This window comes from Letharia lupina, assembly GCF_014066315.1.
Source record: "Letharia lupina isolate WasteWater1 chromosome Unknown contig_8, whole genome shotgun sequence".
Taxonomy (NCBI): domain Eukaryota; kingdom Fungi; phylum Ascomycota; class Lecanoromycetes; order Lecanorales; family Parmeliaceae; genus Letharia; species Letharia lupina.
Window position 1 is genome coordinate 1,854,903 of NW_023502977.1, and position 18,045 is coordinate 1,872,947.

Here is an 18,045-nt window from a genome sequence, read left to right on the forward strand (position 1 = left end):
CTTCGGACCAGCAAAGTCCTTCAAGCTGTGCCTTTGCTTTATTTTGCAATTGTTGAGGACATGCCACCCAATTTCTCGCGCATGTTCGTCGTCGCCTCTTCCGCATTGTCAATATTCAATTAGCGAATGTTTACCAGAGTGTATTCGAAGTCTTGTGAGATTCTTTCATTTCGTAGAGGTTCGGCTATATACACAGCGGGTGTGTTTCAAGTCTTAGCTCATGGGTATATTAGAGAACCCTTCTCGCAGACACGCACCCAGAATGACGACTGCATCTCTCCTTTCATTGAACAAGATCGTTCATTCGCATTTCAAGGTCTCATCGTTTGCCTAGCTCTCATGACGATCTAATACGAAATCATCTCAGAGAGCAGCCATGATGGCAATGAAAGCGCCGAGACATCCACCAACCGACGCAACAGCCTTGATAGTGGCACCAGTGAATTGAGCAGCGTAAGTCGAGGTCGTGCTCCCGCTTCCGGTTCCCAGTGATGAAGATGCAGCTGTGGAAGAGGTTGTGGTTGATGTGGTTGGGAAAGGTGGGGCAAGGGTGGTAGCTGCAGCACTGCTTGCAACGACAGCTGGGTTTGAGGATGTTGAAGCTGTCAAGCTGGAAGAGCTGATAGTAGAGGCTTCCGTTGGTGTTGCCGATGCCGCGCAAGCACATACAGCACTTGCTAAAGCCCCAAACGGTTACGGCACCGCAGCCTTTGAGGATGCTAGGGAGAGAGCTGCAGAGTGATTCGCTGCTGCTGAATCTCATGAGTAGGAAGGTCGTTGTTGAATGATGGACTAACCCAAATTCGATGGTACACATTGACATGAGAAGGCGGCGGGGCCGCTGCAGATTCTATCGCGCAAACCTCTTTTTCATCGTCAGCTCTGTGTCAACAGAGGACCGCAAGATCAAAATGAATTACAGCGCAAAGTAGCCACACGTTGATCCTGAGCTTGAGTGATCGCCGCGTGGCCGAGGCCCAAGAAGATTGCATCAGGCATCGTGATTGCTAAAGAGAGAAACTTTTCGAAAACCTTCGAGCGAGTGAGCGGCAAGCAAGTGTCCATATATTCGGAGGGTAAGAGATGGATCAGACGAAGATATGAGTGGTTGGGAAGGGGACTGGTGGGGATATTCAGATATCCAAGATGGTCTTGACCAAATCTTAGTCAATGCCAGTACGGGAATTGTGTCAATTATGTGGAAATTGGTGTCTGCCTTTGGGAAACCTGCCCTGACGCCAATGATGACCCGCTCAGTATGTTACAAACCGAATTGGTTAGTTCATCGGCAATATACTATTTTTAGCCAGATACTCCGTAGTCTCAGTAAAGTACATGTACTTAGAGCCTTTTGATACTTCGTGGCGGGGTGGATAAACAATCTTTCCGGGAGAAAATTCGAGCCCTCGGGTATCGCACACCACCAAATTAATTCAAACTCCAAGGTCGACGACGACAACGGCCGTATCTCCAGGGGCCATTACACCAACGCCAGTACGGCGGACGACGGCTGACACTACGACAAAACTACTTTCTTTTCTTATCCTGTTTAATAAATAGATCCTTCCGTAGTCTGAATAAATGAACATTTATACCTACTGTATACTCCCCAAGACAGAATCCTTCGACGTGTTTTAAAGCTCCTGCGGCCGAATCCCGGCGGGTTTAACATCAACTCCTCCCCGTGTTATGCCCTCATGTTTGTACTCACTTTCATACTCGCTTCTCTGACGTCGTTTGTGAGACTACATCCTAACCCATCCATCCATCTATTCAAACCCTCATCCTTTCGCTTTCCAAATTCCTACCAAAATGCCTACCCAACACGGCAGCCTACCTAGTCGGCAAGCAAGTCAAACCACCGGTCGTAAAAGCCGCGCCCTACACACCACCAGAAGCGCACGAGTATCGTCGTGAAAAACCACGCCGTGGCCATCAATCCGGTCGACTGGTTCAAACAATAAGTCGGAAACCTGCTGCTCAGCTGGATCAAGTACCCTTTTGTACTGGGCGGCGACCTGGCTGGTGAAATTGTCGAGGTCGGGAAAGGGGTTACGCGCTTCCGAATTGGTGACAGAGTGCTGGGTCACGCTCTGGGGATGGACGGGGAGCGAAATCGATCAAGCGAGGGTGCTTTTCAGCAATACACGGTTATCAGAGACAATATGGCAGCTTCGATCCCCGAATCTCTTTCTTATGAGAACGCTTGTGTCTTGCCATTGACTTTATCTACTGCCGCTACGGGCTTATTCCAGAAAGACTGTCTCGCATTGAAGTATCCTTCCGTACCTCCAAAGCCCAATGGGGAAGCGCTGCTCGTTTGGGCACGTTCATCAAGTGTGGGGAGCAATGCTATTCAACTCGCGACAGCTGCAGGCTATGAGGTATTCACCACTGCTTCTCCCAAGAATTTCGCGTACGTCGAGAGACTCGGTGCAAGTCAAGTCTTCGATTATCGTAGCCCAACCATCATCCGAGATATTATCCTCGCGCTCAAAGACAAAACGCTTGCAGGCGTCCTCGCTATCGGTAACAGCGGAGCTGAATCCTGTATCGCTGTCCTCGAGAAATGCAAAGGCAGAAAGTTTGTTGCTATGGCGAGTTTCCCTTGGCCGGAAACCCTTCCGGAAGGCTCCGGTCAGACCTTGGCTATCATTTCTTTGATGTTCTCGGTTGTCCGGTGGCAAATATTGATGTGGCTCAAATCAAAGATCAAGGGCATTCCCACCAAATTCTTCATTGGGGAGACGCTTCAAAACAACGAGGTCAGTCATGTGGTGTATGAGAACTTCTTACCCCAAGCTTTGACGGAAGGGACGTATGTTACGGCGCCGGAACCCTTCGTCGTTGGCCATGGTCTTGAGTATATTCAGGAGGCATTTGATGTCCAGAAGAAAGGCGTGTCGGCGAAGAAGGTAGTTGTGACTTTGTGATATATTCCGGTTGACTCGAGCATTGGAATCGAGGGAAGAAGGGTTGCGAAAGCGCATAAGCTAAATTTACGTCGTTACGGAAAATGGCTATTCTGAAGCTGAGATTGTTGAACAATAATCTCAAGAGACCGGTATGGCATGGCACATGGACTGGCTGTCGAACAACTGAGAGAAGCCATGAGCGAAGGATGAGCTAAGTGCGTGGCACGATTGTGGGCAATAGTACCATCTATGATGGATTGCATTCGAGCTTTTTGGAGAAAGCGTTGTCGACTGTGACGCAGAGTGTCACGCTGGCTGTGGGCCAGGCGCTGCCGGCGGCGGAGGTTGGAGTGGGGAAGTTGAGTAAGGGTGGGTCGTAGGATGTTTGGGGTGAAGGCTGTTGTCGTTGTTGATCATTTGTTGAAAGTTTGACGGAATGGTGGAAACGAGGTATACGATATAGCTGCGCGTGTTTGGATGGATATCAGCCCTTGTCTCTTTTCTGTTGGGTTTTCTAGGGAAGTATTCCCTTCACAAATGCCTCAACAGTGATACCTGGATACGTTGGCCCAGCTGAAAAAGTTCCCCATACCTGAACGCGTAACAGCATGCTGCGGCAAGAGGTTCAAGGAGGGGTGAAAGAGATTGGGTTGGACGAGGTATATCAAGAGAAAGGAGCTGCGCAGACCGTTGACAAGGCTTTATGGACTGGACGCACTGACTGGTCTAGCAGTGTCACAGCTCCAGCCTCATCGCGCTACTGACAGTTTGACGTAAATCGTAAACCAATGCCTTTCTCTCTCGCTAAAATATCAACATAGCATGCGCATCAAGGGTATCTATTAACAGGAACAATCATCGACCACCACACCACCAATGCACGAGAAAATATCCCATATCATAGGCCAGTGATGCTCAATACTCTCCTCCAATCCTCCCTTTCAAAAGCTATACACCCTCACCTCGTTATCGTCCCCCCCAGTACACATGCGATTGTCGCTTAATCCTAAACAGCTGATTGGGCCTGCATGCCCTGTAAAGGTGCGCTCGCACTTCCCGGACCGAGTATCCCACACCTTGACCATCCGATCTTCGGCTCCACTCACCACGCGTAGGGAGTCCGCTGCCAGTGCCCAAACGCCCTCGACGTGCCCGAAATACGTGCGTAGGCATCTGCTTGTGTATGTGTCCCAAAGCCGAATGGTAGAATCCAGAGCACCGGTCAGCATGTAGCGGGGTGGCATTTGGCGGTCGCATGCTGTGAAGCCTCGGCCGTAAGGTTCTGCGATTGGTTGGGTGGCGGATTGAGGACACTGCGGATGAGATTGGGTGCTTGTGGTTGAGGAGGCGCCGTCGTTGTCGTCGACTTCTGTGTCTTCGAAGTCGAAATCATGAGGTAGAGTTACGACTTGTTGTACTTGTCCAACATGACCCTCAAACGTCTTGATACAAGACTTGGTGTCCAAATCCCAAAGTTTAACGGTGCAGTCGTCGGAAGCGGAGAGGACGGTACGAGAGGCGGAATCCACTCGAACAGCATTGACCCAGTCGGTGTGGCCACGCAGCGTAAATCTTGAGCTATCGGTGAAATTCCAAATTTTGATCGTTTTGTCCATCGATGCTGTCGCTAGGAGAGATGAATCGAAATGCAATCCGACGATGCCATTGGAGTGCACGGCGTGGGTCGCGATACATTCTCCCTTCCTCCAGTCCCATATCTTGACAGTCCTGTCGATACTGCCACTGATGAGTTTCGAATCGTCGAACTGGAGACACCGAATTCCAGAGGCATGCCCCTTTAGTGTTCGGATCTCTTCGCCCGTAGCTATGTCCCATACTTTTATCGTTGCATCATATGACCCCGTTATTAGGACCGAATCGTCAAATTGCAAACACATAACCCCGTTCTGATGTCCTCGGAAGATCTTGAGGTCGTGCCGCCCATGTTTCCAATTAGTTCCGACGCGGAAACGATCTTTATAGACGTCCTTCCATGGTCGAGTTCGTGGTCGAAAGTACGAGTCGTCAGCCTGGGTAGTCACCCGTGAAGGCACTTGGTTCTTGACGAGAGGAGCCATGAGTTCAGCCATTGCCGACATCTGATCTTTAGCGCCAATGTTCGGGACTACTTCCAAGGCAGCCTCAGGATATGGCGTGATATCTGGTGACCACTCATTCAGTCCCCTACCAGTAGCTCGCAGTTGAATCTGTCTCTTTGAGGCCCTGAGCCTCTTCCTCTCCAGCAGTGGTAGACCCCAGCCGCACTTCGTACACTTTCTATCGATATGCTGCTCGCACATCCTATGCCATACCACATCATCATCGGCGAGCGACCTCCATCGCTGGCTGACTTGAGCTGCTTTACACAAGGATGTCGTGTCCAGAAAGCAGAGAACTTTGTAGGATATTTCTGGTGGTAGGGCGGTGAGGAAATCGATGCGGATGAGATCCCGGACATTAGTTGACAAATATGACAGTTGTGGGAAGCAACATTGTGTGAGTATTCCTGAGAGCCACATGTCAGCACAGATGAATGTTTCGAGCAGACTTGTTGTGGAATCTACCCTGGAGCATGAGATTGCGATGTTTGGCAGGAGCAGCTGAGAATAGTGACCACACATGAGCAATGGCCTGCTGATCGCTTTGCGAGAGGTCTTCAAGCTCCTACAGATAGTGAGCATATTTTCGTTGGTCAGGTGACACAGGTGGACTTACGTGCTGGAGCTGATCCATTGAAGGCTCGTTGGCCTGTCTCCTACACTTCAAATCCGGCCGATGCCTGTAACAGTATTTGGTATTCGGGTCTTTCACTTTTGCATTTCCTGATGAGTCCAAGCCCCCTGCAGGTGCATACTGTTCCGGGATATGTTTGGCGAGGAATGGTGCGACTGTTTGCTCTGCCTGCTTGGACGAAGCTGATATAGAGATATTCTCATGATTGTCCTGACAGACGTCTTGGCCGGCATCAGTGCCCCCAGTATTAGAGCCTTGTAGTGCTGGAAGAGCATCCAAGAACATGTCTTGTGGTAGTGTGATCCTCCTCCTCTTTGAAGGGCTTTCTAAGTAATGGTCTGTTTCGGAGTATCTGCAATGGTCTTCTCCTGGGCTCGTCATTATGTTCGCAGAGCCGCGTAAAAAAATGTTGCAGAGCCTCGAAGTGATCAACAACGGTCTTTGTAGGATGTTTGAAAATGTATGTGCTGGCTCGGAAATGTTCGCAGATTCGCAATCGATGGCGTGCGAAGGCGAGTTTTTTGTGATTGGTCGTTCAACCGGCAGGATTGCTGTCAAACGTGATATATAGCAAATATGATGAGCTGGAAGAGCCAAGCTCCATTGGATATTTTCATCTGACGTGGTACAACTTCCCTATCACGACCGTTCAAACTTGCCATATCGGCCAAAAGCAAGCTGGTCCGACTCCACTTTTGCTGTTCCAGACTCCGGGTTTTGCCACGGTCGCTTATCGCGGCGGCTAAAAATGGACCCTTGCCAAGCGTGCTAGCTTTGCGAAGCTTTTGTCTCTTGCTGGAGTGCTGCAATATGCAAATCAGCCCGATCAGCAGCTCGCAGGTAACTACACCAAGGCCCATGATGCCGTTCAAATTTGGCTTTCCTCGACTTTCTTCGACTTCCGTTTGACATATTAGCAGGCGCAATGTCAAAAAGGTCAAGCAAGTGGAGCGTTACAAGTCCGCTGAAGCTACAAAGACAATATCAGCCCAAACATGAGGTTTCTTGTTTTCGATGATGGATCCCTTCTCACTCGTAGTCGGCGCTACAGGTCTCCGATATACCAAAAGCTTGGCGGTGCTGGCCAAAGTCGACTGAATCAGCTCAAACCGCCACTCAGTGACAAGGATCACAAAGAGGCTATCGTGCAACTCAGAGCCTTTCCCCAATGGTTCCAATTTGCTTTGACCGTCGATGGCTGCGCCTTGCTCTCCAAAATCTCATCAGATGTGTTAGCAATCTTGACGAAGCAATCAGATACCTTCCAGTTGCTAGGGGACATTGACCGTTGGACCTGCTCAATCGAGCTATCACTGACAAATCAACCCCGAACCTTGAGGGATGGTCGCGCTGTAGATGAGCGAAAAAAAGGTCCTGGACTGGTTGTCGACCGTCAAACACGAACAAAACAACCGTGACATTCACATGCCACGAATGGGTGGAACCGGAGAAAGGCTGCTGCATGAGGTAGCATTTCGAGGTTGGCGTGATAACCACGAATCCCGCGACGATGTTTTGTGGTGTCATGGTATTCTGGGTTCTGGAAAGTCTGTGCTTGCGTAGGGTCATTCCCAATACACGCCCAGTTGACAGTGTTCAGGTCTCTGGCAGTCGATCGGCTGAGAGACGCTTTGTCGGATCAAAATGTTGTGGTAGCACATCTCTATTTTGAATTGCGAGATCAAGATTATCAATCAACAGAAAATATGCTCGCAAGCTCACTTAAATACCTTGCCATTCCGAAGACAGAGGTCCCTAAGTCAGTATTGGAGCTCCATCGGAGACTGAATAGCCTGCCAAAAAGGCCACAGCAATAAGGATTACAGCAAGCACTTGTCTTTACATGCCAGGACTATGATTGAGTGTTCATCGTCATTGACGCAATGGACGAATGCGACACGAATAGCCATGAAAAAGCTTCTTTGAAAGCTTTAGAAACGCTTCGAATAAAATCAAGCTCAAGTATCTTTGTTACTAGTCGTTCTTACCCAGACGACATCAAAAAGACTTTCGGAAGCGCTCCCCAGATCATTATTGGCGCTGACGATGACAATTTGCAGATATACATCTCGAGGGAGATAGACGGGAGCGACAACTTCGATGTCATTGAGAGAGAGTTCAGGAAAGAAATCATCGTGATCGTCAGCCAAGCCGCCCAGAAAATGTGCGTCGAATGTCCTTCACTAGATCATTGGATTGTTTTTTTGATATAGGCATAAATCGAGGCTAAGCTCCTGTGGCTCGATAGGTTTCTATTAGCGGTACTCCAGATCCAGGCGATCCTCGCTGAGCCTACTTTTGGTGAAATGGAAGAAACCCTGAGCACCATACCTTGGGGTTTGAATGGCGCTTTTGAGGAGACATTGCAGAGGATCCACAAATTACCAGACGGGCGCAGAAGACTAGGCTTGAGCACGCTGATGTGGGTGTCTCATGTGAGCAAGCCCTTGACGGTCACCGAATTAACCGATGCTCTTTCAATAAAGCTAGGCCAAATGTTTCTAAATACGAAGTACTGACTCTCACAAAAGATGACCGTCGACTGTTGTCTGGGCCTAGTCACCGTGGACGAAGAGGGTTCTGTGATCGGCCAGGTGCACTCTACGGTTCAAGAACATTTTTGCAAACACCTAGATCCGACCTTTGCCTTAGGCGAACAGACGATTGCGGAACTGTCGATTACACATCTACTGACAGAGTCGTTTGCGCAAGGATGCTGTCCGGACGAGATCAGTATCATAGCGGTGATATCTCATCACCCCTTCATCAAATATGCAGATCAGCTCTAAGGATACCACGTGCGAGTTGCCAACAGCGAATGAGCTAATAGACTCGCACTGAATCTCCTTAAAGCTGGATCTCAGCTTGCATTTTTCGATCAAATCTTGCATCACATGCGATGTTACATAGAAACATACAGGGAAGCCAAAGAAGCCAGCAGGGTCAAAAGTCTGCATGTTGCCGCTTACTTTGGGCTCGAAGACCTCTCCAAGCAGCTTTTGGATACTAAAGTAGTTGACATCAATTCTGCAACTAGTATGGGGACGACAACTCTGATACATGCCTCAGCAAGCGGGCGTATTGCCTTTCTAAAGATGCTCTTGAAAGAGGGGCGGATACTCGAAAGGAGAATTGGTATGGTACTGCTCTTCATTGCAGTGTGGAATCCCGCGAGGTGTCATCTATCATCGAGCTACTAGGAACGGGGATCGACCTCCACTATACATCTATCCTCAAATCATCTACCGACGCCCGTTTTGTTGTTATACATTCTGAAGTCGTGCTCCACAACCTTCCGACCCTGGCGTAGATAGCAGCAGATGGGCTCCGTAGTGTGAGTCCGTAGACGGTTTGAGGCGGCATTCCCACCTTCTTAGTTGCTCTCCTAAGGGTGCGTAGCAGAAATTGAACTACACCAACAAGCCGCAATCCATTCTCTAATCCATAGTAATTAGTGTGTGTTCATTGAATGAAATCATTGTTGAATACTTTGAACTTCCCCAGCCGAGCCAGCCCAGCACATGAAAGCATGAGGGTGCGTAGCGCCCATCACGCTACTCAACTCCTTTTTCGACGACATCTCTTGGTACGGAAATTCATCCTCGCCTGTAGTGAAGCAACCATGCTGGAGACATGATGTTGAAGAATGGTGCGGCATCCTGAAGTCTTGCGATAAATCTCATCTGTTCAATTGCAGCTATGGCTGCGGCTGCGAGATCAGGTAAAGCGTCTCTGAAGGGGAAGCAGACGCTTTCAACCCATCGCTTTCTTGCCACAAGCATCTTGCAACAATTATATTGTCGCCTTATGAATTGCAAAGCCTTAGACTGATTCTTTTCATGTGTCACTGGAGGCGAAGATCGTCAAAGTTGTGACCGTAGAAGCCTTGATGGTGAATAGGCCATGTGGAGAACAGGATCATTGGAACGCAGGAGCCTCCGAGGTTCCCAGCGAACAACCGACCTCGACCCCAATAATTGCTTGGGTATGAAGGCCAGTTTCATTCTCGTCGAATGCTCTGATAGGATATTGCAACGCGTAGCGATCGCCAAACTTCAACGCTTTGCCCATGGTAACGTACTCGAGAGAGTGGCGCCTCCGGACAGCTGGAAAAACACTGCACTAAGCACACAACCTCGGTTATGCTTTTGTTATTCTTCAATGCCTCCGCGCTCTCTCAAGAAGCTTCGCTCCGTGAGGCTCGTGAACGTGTAAGAGGGAAGAGGAGGTGGAGGAGGAGGGTCGATGAAGTTTCCTAACAAGGTTAGCACTTGTTCGAGGAAGGGCCGAGAGAAGTCGCAGGCCTTTGAAGAGTCCACGTAATTGGTCTGTTTTGACCGGTCTAAGTTGTTGCTCCAGTTGCCAGGCGCAAAAGGGAAGGTCAAGACGCCGTAGATGAAAACAGGACCTTTGAGAACACCACCAGAGACAGTGGGGATGCGAGACAGAAATGCTGACCGTCATCAAAGTTAATGCTGGCTGTTCAAGAGCGAGACGATGGTGTGTGTTGGTTGGTGAAGCCCGCTGGAAGGGCGTCCGCGTCTAGGCGTGAGATCATACGCGAGATCCATAAGGCTGTATGGTATGTTCGAAGCTCCTGAGTTCGAGCGCTTGTGCTTTTCTGGTGGATTTTTGTTTCACCCTCCGAAGCTGTCAGTCTTGCAGATACTTTTCCCCCAGTCATTGCTGTATGGTTTTAGGAATTTTGCTGCTTCTTTTTCTGGCCCGGTACGGCTATACTTGCATTGTGTTGGTCTTTCCACTGTGGCGACCGGAACTTGCATCCCTTCCTGGCCGCCACCACCCCTGCCAACGAACATGCAGACACCGTTTACTGGTGACGGGCGCTTTGTGACGATTACAAGGCTTTACATCATCGAAGTGTTGCTTTTTAGTAGAAGTCTTTACTCTATTTTGAAGGTGGTGCGGGAACGTTGTTGACATACTATATAATTGAAATTGGAAGATTTCCTTCCATCCGGGGCAGTGGTCTAGTTTTCATCGCTTTCCAAATCGAGTCCGCTAACAAAATTACCACAGATTACCCAACAAAACACGACTAAGCATCCCCCCGACCCTTCCAGCTAACACCGGTTAGCCTCCCGATTCACCGACAACTTTGTAAGCCCGAGGCTTTGAGGAAGCATTTCATAGCTGCGAAACCTGACTAGAAGGTTGCCAGTTCGATTCCAAAACTGGTAGTTTGCTAGTGCGAACGAGAAAACTAGCTGAGTTTGCTGGTTTCTCTACGATCGATTATATACATAACATGTGCGCAAACATCAACACCGAGTAAGTACAAATTTCTTTCAAGACCACTGCCCAGTTTTCTTTTTGGGATTTTTTTTTTGCCCTCGGTTTTCACAGAGCTTCTACTTGCACAACTGATTCTTGCTTTGAACATGTAACGCGGGAGCATTCTTTGTTGTACTACTTCCCGAAAGTTGTTTGGATCTACTAGTACCCGTTCAACACACCTAGACCGGCGCGTTTGCATTCTGCTATCTCGACCCGAAATCGCGACACGGCTCTTCTATGCGATGACGAGGAAACAGATAATACTTTCCGCAGGCTCGGTTGCTCATATAGTTAATGCTATTACTGCGGATTCAGCAAGCTTGAGAGCTCGAAGCTATCGGTTACTGCTACTGCTGCAGCTATAGACCTGGGAAGCTTGAGGTTTCGACTGTGGATTTGCTGTGTCATGCATCATTGTTGTCCAAAGTCATGCTTACCATATCATTCATAGCCCGTCGCATCCTGCCGCTTGCAAATGCAGTCCAGGTCAATTGACACACTCGCCGCTGAAGGACACACGCTTCATATGCCTGTCTTCAAAATATCAGTCAGAACTGCTCTAGTATTCCCCATATTCATTACTTCACTATTCTAAAGGCAATCTATCTGCTATTGTACAAGCGCACCATTTCATCCTATCATCCTGATACGAGGTGAGCCACCACATTGCGACCCTTCTGCAAAACTTGGTAGAAGAACCCGGCAACCCAAGTACGCACACTTTTCCAACGCGGCTCTCTTACTTGGTGAACCAGCCAAGGCATGGTACGTACACGTAGTCGAGCTCCAACCACAACCACAACTCCTCCTCGTTGGTTGTTACACTGGCAATCTATACACCGGCAGCAAAGATCAAGAGTCCAAGCAGCCCCCAAGCGCTCACATCCCGCCAGCCGACGTTCTTAAATTTTCCGTTGCACACAAGCCTCGGTACTTTGGTGGGATGCCTGCGTAGTCCTCAGGATCCTCAGCATTGCCTCGCAGAATGTCTAGAACATTAGATTGTATCGGAGCAAGCGTGGTTTCGAACCAGGAACGGTCTTCGATTTTCCACTATCTTGCGGTACTAGTACAACGCGACAGACTCTCGAGTTAGTCAAAGCATGTAGGCTCCATTTCCGTTCCCAACCTTGTAGGAACTATATCACACAGATTCGCCCTTCGGAGGGTATTCGTAAGCAGCATCCTGGCAAGCTCTTCTTCCGTCACCTGAGCGTCATCGACCGTCATAGTAGAAGACTGGTTGGCCTGATAGCTCGAACATTGACCTGAATCTGGATCACAGACCATGTTTTATCGATGCAGCCTAGTATACCTGGCCTCGGGTCGTTGTTGATGTAAGCGGTCGTGTTCCAGCTGTCGGTCTCATTGAACCTGGCCACTGTTGTCTTGGAAACGGCAGGGAAACCCGGGTCCTGGCGATACTTATCGTAAATCAATCCCTTCGAGTAGATCAGAAAGCTGTTCGCATAGCTGGATCTGGTGAGATCTCTAAGGGGGATGGTGGAATAGACCATATTCAGCCATTATTCGGCTGTATTGCACAGATCTAGGATCAGAGTCAATATGACCGTCGTCATAGCCCAGGGAAAGGATGAATCGATGCTGACCCAAGTGCAGTGTTTTTTTCTGTATGGCTCATTTACTATGAAATCCTCCAAATGATGAGAAAGCTCATCAGCGAAATCATCCTTCCAAGGGCATGCTTTTTTGAGGGATGCAAATCCATCGTCGGCTTTGAAAGGAGAACATGTTGTCGTGCGGCGGAATTGGAAACGTTTGAGGGAGTTTATGCCAACGAACCAAGCGTCGATCAAGCCGGTGTCGTGAGTAAGAGCAAGACTTGCACCCAGTGCGCATGTCTCCTCAAGAACGGGCACTTGTCTTCGGACCTCTCCGCATAAGTAAGGCTTTGGTTATAGAACGAACTACATCCATCTGCTCCGGGGTTGGCCAGATAGCATTGTTTACTGTAGACAACAGGATCCAAGTTTGAGCGTCTATCGTGTAGAACGTTGAATTTGGGTGACCAAACATAGTGCCATTGTGTCGGTGATTATGTTGGCAGATAGGACATCGGCCGAAGATTCTGCTACCAAGATGCCAACAAACAGAGCTGAAAGGAGTAGGGAGAAGAAGATGTCGAATGGGCGCTGTAGAATGTTCTTCCAGATTCTGCGCATGCACGGAGTACTTGGTCAAGTTTGCTTTTGAACAATTGAGCTGCTCGGGAGCTCAATACGACCTGGCCTAAGGAGCTTCCACACATTTTTGACAGGTGCGAATGCTGCTCCAAGCTCTGAGTGTGACTGTTCAGTTGCATTCAGATTGTCATCCCCAAAGTGACCTCGTTGTGGCTGTTGTGGAGCTTGGGAGCCAAATCGATGAACCAAAGGCGAGGACAGCCTGGACACAAGCGGAAGATGCATGGAGCTCTGCAAATCGTCCTTGTGTCTGGAATGCCTTGTGTAGACATCGATGGCGTAGAAGAAAAGAGCTTTGAGTATGATCCAAAACCTTAGTTCCGCGAGGGTCAAAGCGATCGTCACTAAATTGCTAAGGATTGATGCCTGATACTGTGATACGAGGAATTGGCAACCTAGCAGTTGTACTGTTAGCAAAGATACGAAATTTGCGGTGATAGCCCAAGGAGATTCCTGATGACCCACGCAGAAGCCACGGCCGATCGTAGTCAGCCCGACTATTCAGCCCATGCTGTACAAATGTCGACCGTACGTTGTTCATCGCCTAGCGGGCAGAAATAAGATGCTTCCTGGTTCTTATGATAACAAATTGGGATTGACATCTGAAACGTTTGGATACAAGGAGCAAAGACATGCTGAACTAATACATGCATCCAGTCTCAACATGAACGCCCACAGCCCGAAGGGCCACGTAGCTAGGTTGAATTGACGAGCTGCAGGATGATGCGAGTAATATGAGAACGAGATACTGACGCTGCAATCAGCCTCATATGCCAAGAAGCAGCCAGAGTGTTGGAGCTGTCAAGGCTCGAATGCTCGCTCTCAGAGCTGTAAGATGCCTGGAACTGGACTGAATACCGAGGCTTTTGAAAATCTTCATTGCACAGTAGGGATACACTGAGCTCAGCATTCCATTTCGCTCGCACATCACGCAGGGGCAGATCGTCGTGTTTAAGTCAAAGATTCTGCAAATGCAGAGATCCCTTGCATGAGCTAACAACCTCAAGCACACTAGAGCCAAATTGCATGCAAGTATAACGTCCTTCGCCGCAGCAACAAAACAGAGTGCTGAATTATTGACTGGCAGGAGCTACGTACAAATAGCTCATTGCCAAGCCTTGCCAAGCCTCTTTCATTTCGTGCAGGGCAATCGACAAGGCGGGGGGTGGCCTGTCTGAATTCCGCCCTGGTTTGACTACTGTCTACCTGGGCTATAACGATATATCGTTTTATAGAGATAGTATCGTTATAACCAAATTATCGTTAAGCCTAGATTTATACTAATTACTACTGAAATACGCCTAAATCGATGCCTACTTTTGCGCAGAAGCCTTACGAGCTTTAATCTCTCTCTCATATCGATTCAGACGTGTGATTAGTATATCATCGCCGTCGTTTTATTATTCCTCGTATAATTATAGACATTCCAGTAGCTTTAAGGCCTCTAAATCCTTCTTCAAGAACCAGGCCTGAAGCGCCTGTGTCTTACGCTTACTATCTAATCTAGTCGCATTGTATAGACGTAGGTCTCATCGTTCAGCGTCAGTAACTGCCCGGCGTCGTTTTCGAGTAAGGTTAGGCGGTGGGGGGAGATAGGTGCCCTGGGACCACTGGAATCCTATTTCAATAGCGGCGACGATGGCGAGGATACACTATTTAAGACTATTGGATATAACGATATTACTGAATTTACTAGATAAATGCTAACGATATCGTAGTAGACAAGTTATCGTTATTCTACATTAAAAATAATCATTGCATAGCTATATAATCGTTACAACCAGAATATCGTTATATGGTGAATCGTTATAGCCCAGGTAGACTGTACTCATGTTACTGGGCAGTGGGCGCGGAGACCATTTTGAGCGGCTGAGAAGGAGGTGCACATAGTCATAAGTAGCATAGTCAAAACCACTCGAACACTGTGCCATCATGTCTCTGACATCTCATGCTCGGACTCCTGTCCTCAATTGCAAGCGAGCATTTGTTGAGAACTTGAGGACCCAGAGTTTCGTCACTCAGCAATCTTCAGCGCCTGGCGGCCTATTCTGACCAAGTCGTTATTCTCGAGCGGTTCCTTCTCGAAGCCATGGATGACCTCATGAAGCATAGCGGCCGAAATCTCCGCAACGTCGACACTCGGCAACGACATCACATACTTCATGACCATGGCAAATATCGTCTTCAGATATTGCCCCCGCGCCGTGATGAGCCCAGGCTTTGCCACACACGCCTCCACCGCGCCTTTGTGCTCCGCGGCGAAAGCAAGGACCTGAGTCTCAGTCTCGCCCTAGACAGTTGCCGGAACCGTCAGCTTCGGCGGTCGTTGCCACGCCAGGATTAACACGAATGGCGCGTATTCAGTACTCACTCGCATCAAACAGTACTCCGGCATCCAGCTTGGGGTCTTGTTCTGGTCGCGCTCCGTCGCGGTGCCGCTCATGTACAAAAAGCGCAAGGGTGGGGCGCCACGACTGCCACCCTCGCTGTGCGCCTTGAATATGGCTCGAAGCCCAACGAGCGTATACTCCTGGCACACTCGGCGTACTTCATCGAAGTCGAGCCCGCGCGATTTACTTGGTGTAATCGCGACGGTCCTAGTAATGGGGATTTAGTCACTTGTCAGGCCGACTGAGGCACAAGCAAGGGGCGAAGACATGAAAAGATTTAGAAGGGAGACAAGGGAAGATTGGCGAACACACCAGATGCAAGCGTCTGCGCCGGCTAGCTGCCTAATCGCATCATCCGGGTAGTTGCCGTAGTTGTCGAGAACGACGCTGTGTAGCTTGGAAGCGTCGGCACCCTGGCCAAGGTTCGAGGGTGTCGATACAGGGCGGCGGGCAATTGCCATTACGGATGTAATCTTGGGAAGACTTAGGCTTTGACGGATGATTTCCGTGGCGACGAAGCCGGACGCACCAGCCACGATGAGCTTCATGGCCTGTTGGGATTGGAGAAGAGAAAGGGGGGCTAAAAATGATACTTTAGGGTCTCAAAGGAGAACCCTCTTTGCGACAGACGGAGGAAGCCACTTTACCCTAATCAGCCAAGCGCATTAGAGTCGGCTTCTCGCGGCAACTAAAATAGCTCATTCCCAAGCTGCCACCACTGTCGTTTGCTGCACATCCTCGTCATTGTTGACTTCGATTTAAACAGAAAAAAAGTTAAAAAATAATGAGCTCGATAATATCGCTCCTTCGAAAGAGCCAAGTCTCCGTCAAGCAATCTTGCACGCCAGCTTCAACATCCTAACTGGCGTTCAACACGCGCACGTAAAAGCAGGTAAATACCACCGCCCGCTAACATCTCAGGCATCAACCTCGCCGTTCCCCATGGCCTCCTCAACCTCTTCCCTCCAGCCACCCTCTCCACCCCCGGGTCCCTTTTCCGCCGCAGGCACAGCATCTTCGCCCCTCGAGACACTCATCCCTCACCTCCTCGCCTCCAAACGCTCCCTTTCCTCCATCAACCACGTCTGGCGCGCCAACGAACTCTGCACCTCCACCCGCACGTCCCTCGAGAGATCCACCATCACCACCGCCCGCACATCTTTCCTACGCAGCGGCATCACATCTCAGCTGGCCGTTCTGCAGCAGGTGCATCGAAATACGGAGGCTACGGCTAAGCAAGGCAGAGCGGAGTTTGAAGCTGTGATTCAGGTTTTGGATGAGGCGGACGAGAGGTTGCGTGATACGCTTGGAAAGCTGAGGAGTACGATTGTGGAAAAAGGGTTGAGGCCGGGGGATGAAGAGAGGAGGAGTTTGTTAGATTTCATGAATGAGGAGGGTGTGGAGGGGTTGGTCGGGGTGATCAAAGAGAGCCTTGATGGAGCGGGGCAAGGGATGAGGGAATTTGAAGATGGCAACAGAGGTTTTAGAGAGGAGGTTGAAAATGTGAGGAAATCACTATATGGTGACGTTATGAAGGGAGGTAGCGGTCTGGTGGGTAGTGCAAGTCAAGGGCGTGTAGTGCAGAGTCAGGAAAGGTCGCCCATACCACAGATACTTCACGAGATGGAAGATCGCGCAAGGGAAATGGCGACAGGTTTGGAGAGTCTTGTGAGCCATTATGATCTTTGCGTTACGGCTATCAAGCAAACGGAAGGAGGGGGTGATGCTGCTTCGAAGATTGCTGGGGATCTGCCTGAAGGGGTGGATATTGGGCAGGACGCTGGAGGTGCACCACCTGAGCCTATGGGTGATCAGGAGAGAATGGAGATGATGAGAGTGCTTGAGGAAGATGCAGGACAGGTGGAGGATGTGGTGATGGAGATTCGAGATCATATCGCCGAGATGGAAAGTCTGCATTCGCGCGTGGAGATGCATACCAGCCATCTTGCAACGGAGCACGTGAATATGACTGCTGCCTTTAGGATGCTTGAAGACTTGGGCCAAAAATTACCGGGACATATCACGAGGACTCAAATTTTCTTGATGCGCTGGGATGAAGACAAAGCGGCAATCGATGAGCGCTTAGAGGAGCTTGAAGGTTTGACCGAACTTTACGATGGCTTCCTGAGAGCTTATGATAATCTGCTGATAGAAATCGGAAGGAGGAAAGATCAAGAGCTAGAGGTTGAGCAGGTCGTCCAGGAAGCCAGAACTCGACTTGAAAAGCTTTACGAAGACGAGGTGGAAGAGCGTGAGGTTTTTAAGAAGGAGCAGGGCGATTTCCTTCCTGTTGATATCTGGCCGGGTCTCAGGGATAGGCCACTGCGGTATTCGTTATCTTCTGTTGATGATCAGGCGTCGCGGGTACCGGACATCTCAAAGTCTGTGATCTATCGAGCCATACAACGCGTACACGGCAAGCGGTGAAGCTTCCAGTAGTCATTTCGGGACAGATTTGTCCCAATTTTGGGACCTAGGAGTCGTCTGCATAGCGAATCGTTAGCG

At 49.4% G+C, this 18,045-nt stretch overlaps 6 protein-coding genes across 6 annotated transcripts; 4 read left to right on the top strand and 2 right to left on the bottom strand.

Moving 5' to 3' along the window:
* Positions 1-379: 379 nt before the first annotated feature.
* Positions 380-742, top strand: HO133_010374 (uncharacterized protein; the record flags this gene model as incomplete). The annotated part of the gene is made up of 2 exons (XM_037301227.1): positions 380-439; positions 464-742. 2 exons carry the CDS (start codon positions 380-382, stop codon positions 740-742), a joined length of 339 nt encoding a protein of 112 aa, XP_037154044.1.
* A 1,070-nt stretch (positions 743-1,812) lies between these two features.
* HO133_010375 (uncharacterized protein) lies at positions 1,813-2,933 on the top strand (the record flags this gene model as incomplete). The annotated part of the gene is made up of 2 exons (XM_037301228.1): positions 1,813-1,905; positions 1,995-2,933. The coding sequence occupies 2 exons, from the start codon at positions 1,813-1,815 to the stop codon at positions 2,931-2,933; spliced, it is 1,032 nt and encodes a 343-aa protein (XP_037154045.1).
* A 923-nt stretch (positions 2,934-3,856) lies between these two features.
* On the bottom strand, positions 3,857-5,933 carry HO133_010376 (uncharacterized protein; the record flags this gene model as incomplete). Its single annotated transcript, XM_037301229.1, has 3 exons — positions 3,857-5,421; positions 5,480-5,579; positions 5,631-5,933. 3 exons carry the CDS (start codon positions 5,931-5,933, stop codon positions 3,857-3,859), a joined length of 1,968 nt encoding a protein of 655 aa, XP_037154046.1.
* A 1,598-nt stretch (positions 5,934-7,531) lies between these two features.
* HO133_010377 (uncharacterized protein) lies at positions 7,532-8,437 on the top strand (the record flags this gene model as incomplete). The annotated part of the gene is made up of 3 exons (XM_037301230.1): positions 7,532-7,812; positions 7,897-8,083; positions 8,180-8,437. The coding sequence occupies 3 exons, from the start codon at positions 7,532-7,534 to the stop codon at positions 8,435-8,437; spliced, it is 726 nt and encodes a 241-aa protein (XP_037154047.1).
* Positions 8,438-15,164: 6,727 nt separating this feature from the next.
* HO133_010378 (uncharacterized protein) lies at positions 15,165-16,088 on the bottom strand (the record flags this gene model as incomplete). The annotated part of the gene is made up of 3 exons (XM_037301231.1): positions 15,165-15,440; positions 15,522-15,747; positions 15,853-16,088. 3 exons carry the CDS (start codon positions 16,086-16,088, stop codon positions 15,165-15,167), a joined length of 738 nt encoding a protein of 245 aa, XP_037154048.1.
* Positions 16,089-16,482: 394 nt separating this feature from the next.
* On the top strand, positions 16,483-17,967 carry HO133_010379 (uncharacterized protein; the record flags this gene model as incomplete). The annotated part of the gene is made up of 1 exon (XM_037301232.1): positions 16,483-17,967. The coding sequence occupies one exon, from the start codon at positions 16,483-16,485 to the stop codon at positions 17,965-17,967; it is 1,485 nt and encodes a 494-aa protein (XP_037154049.1).
* Positions 17,968-18,045: the final 78 nt, after the last annotated feature.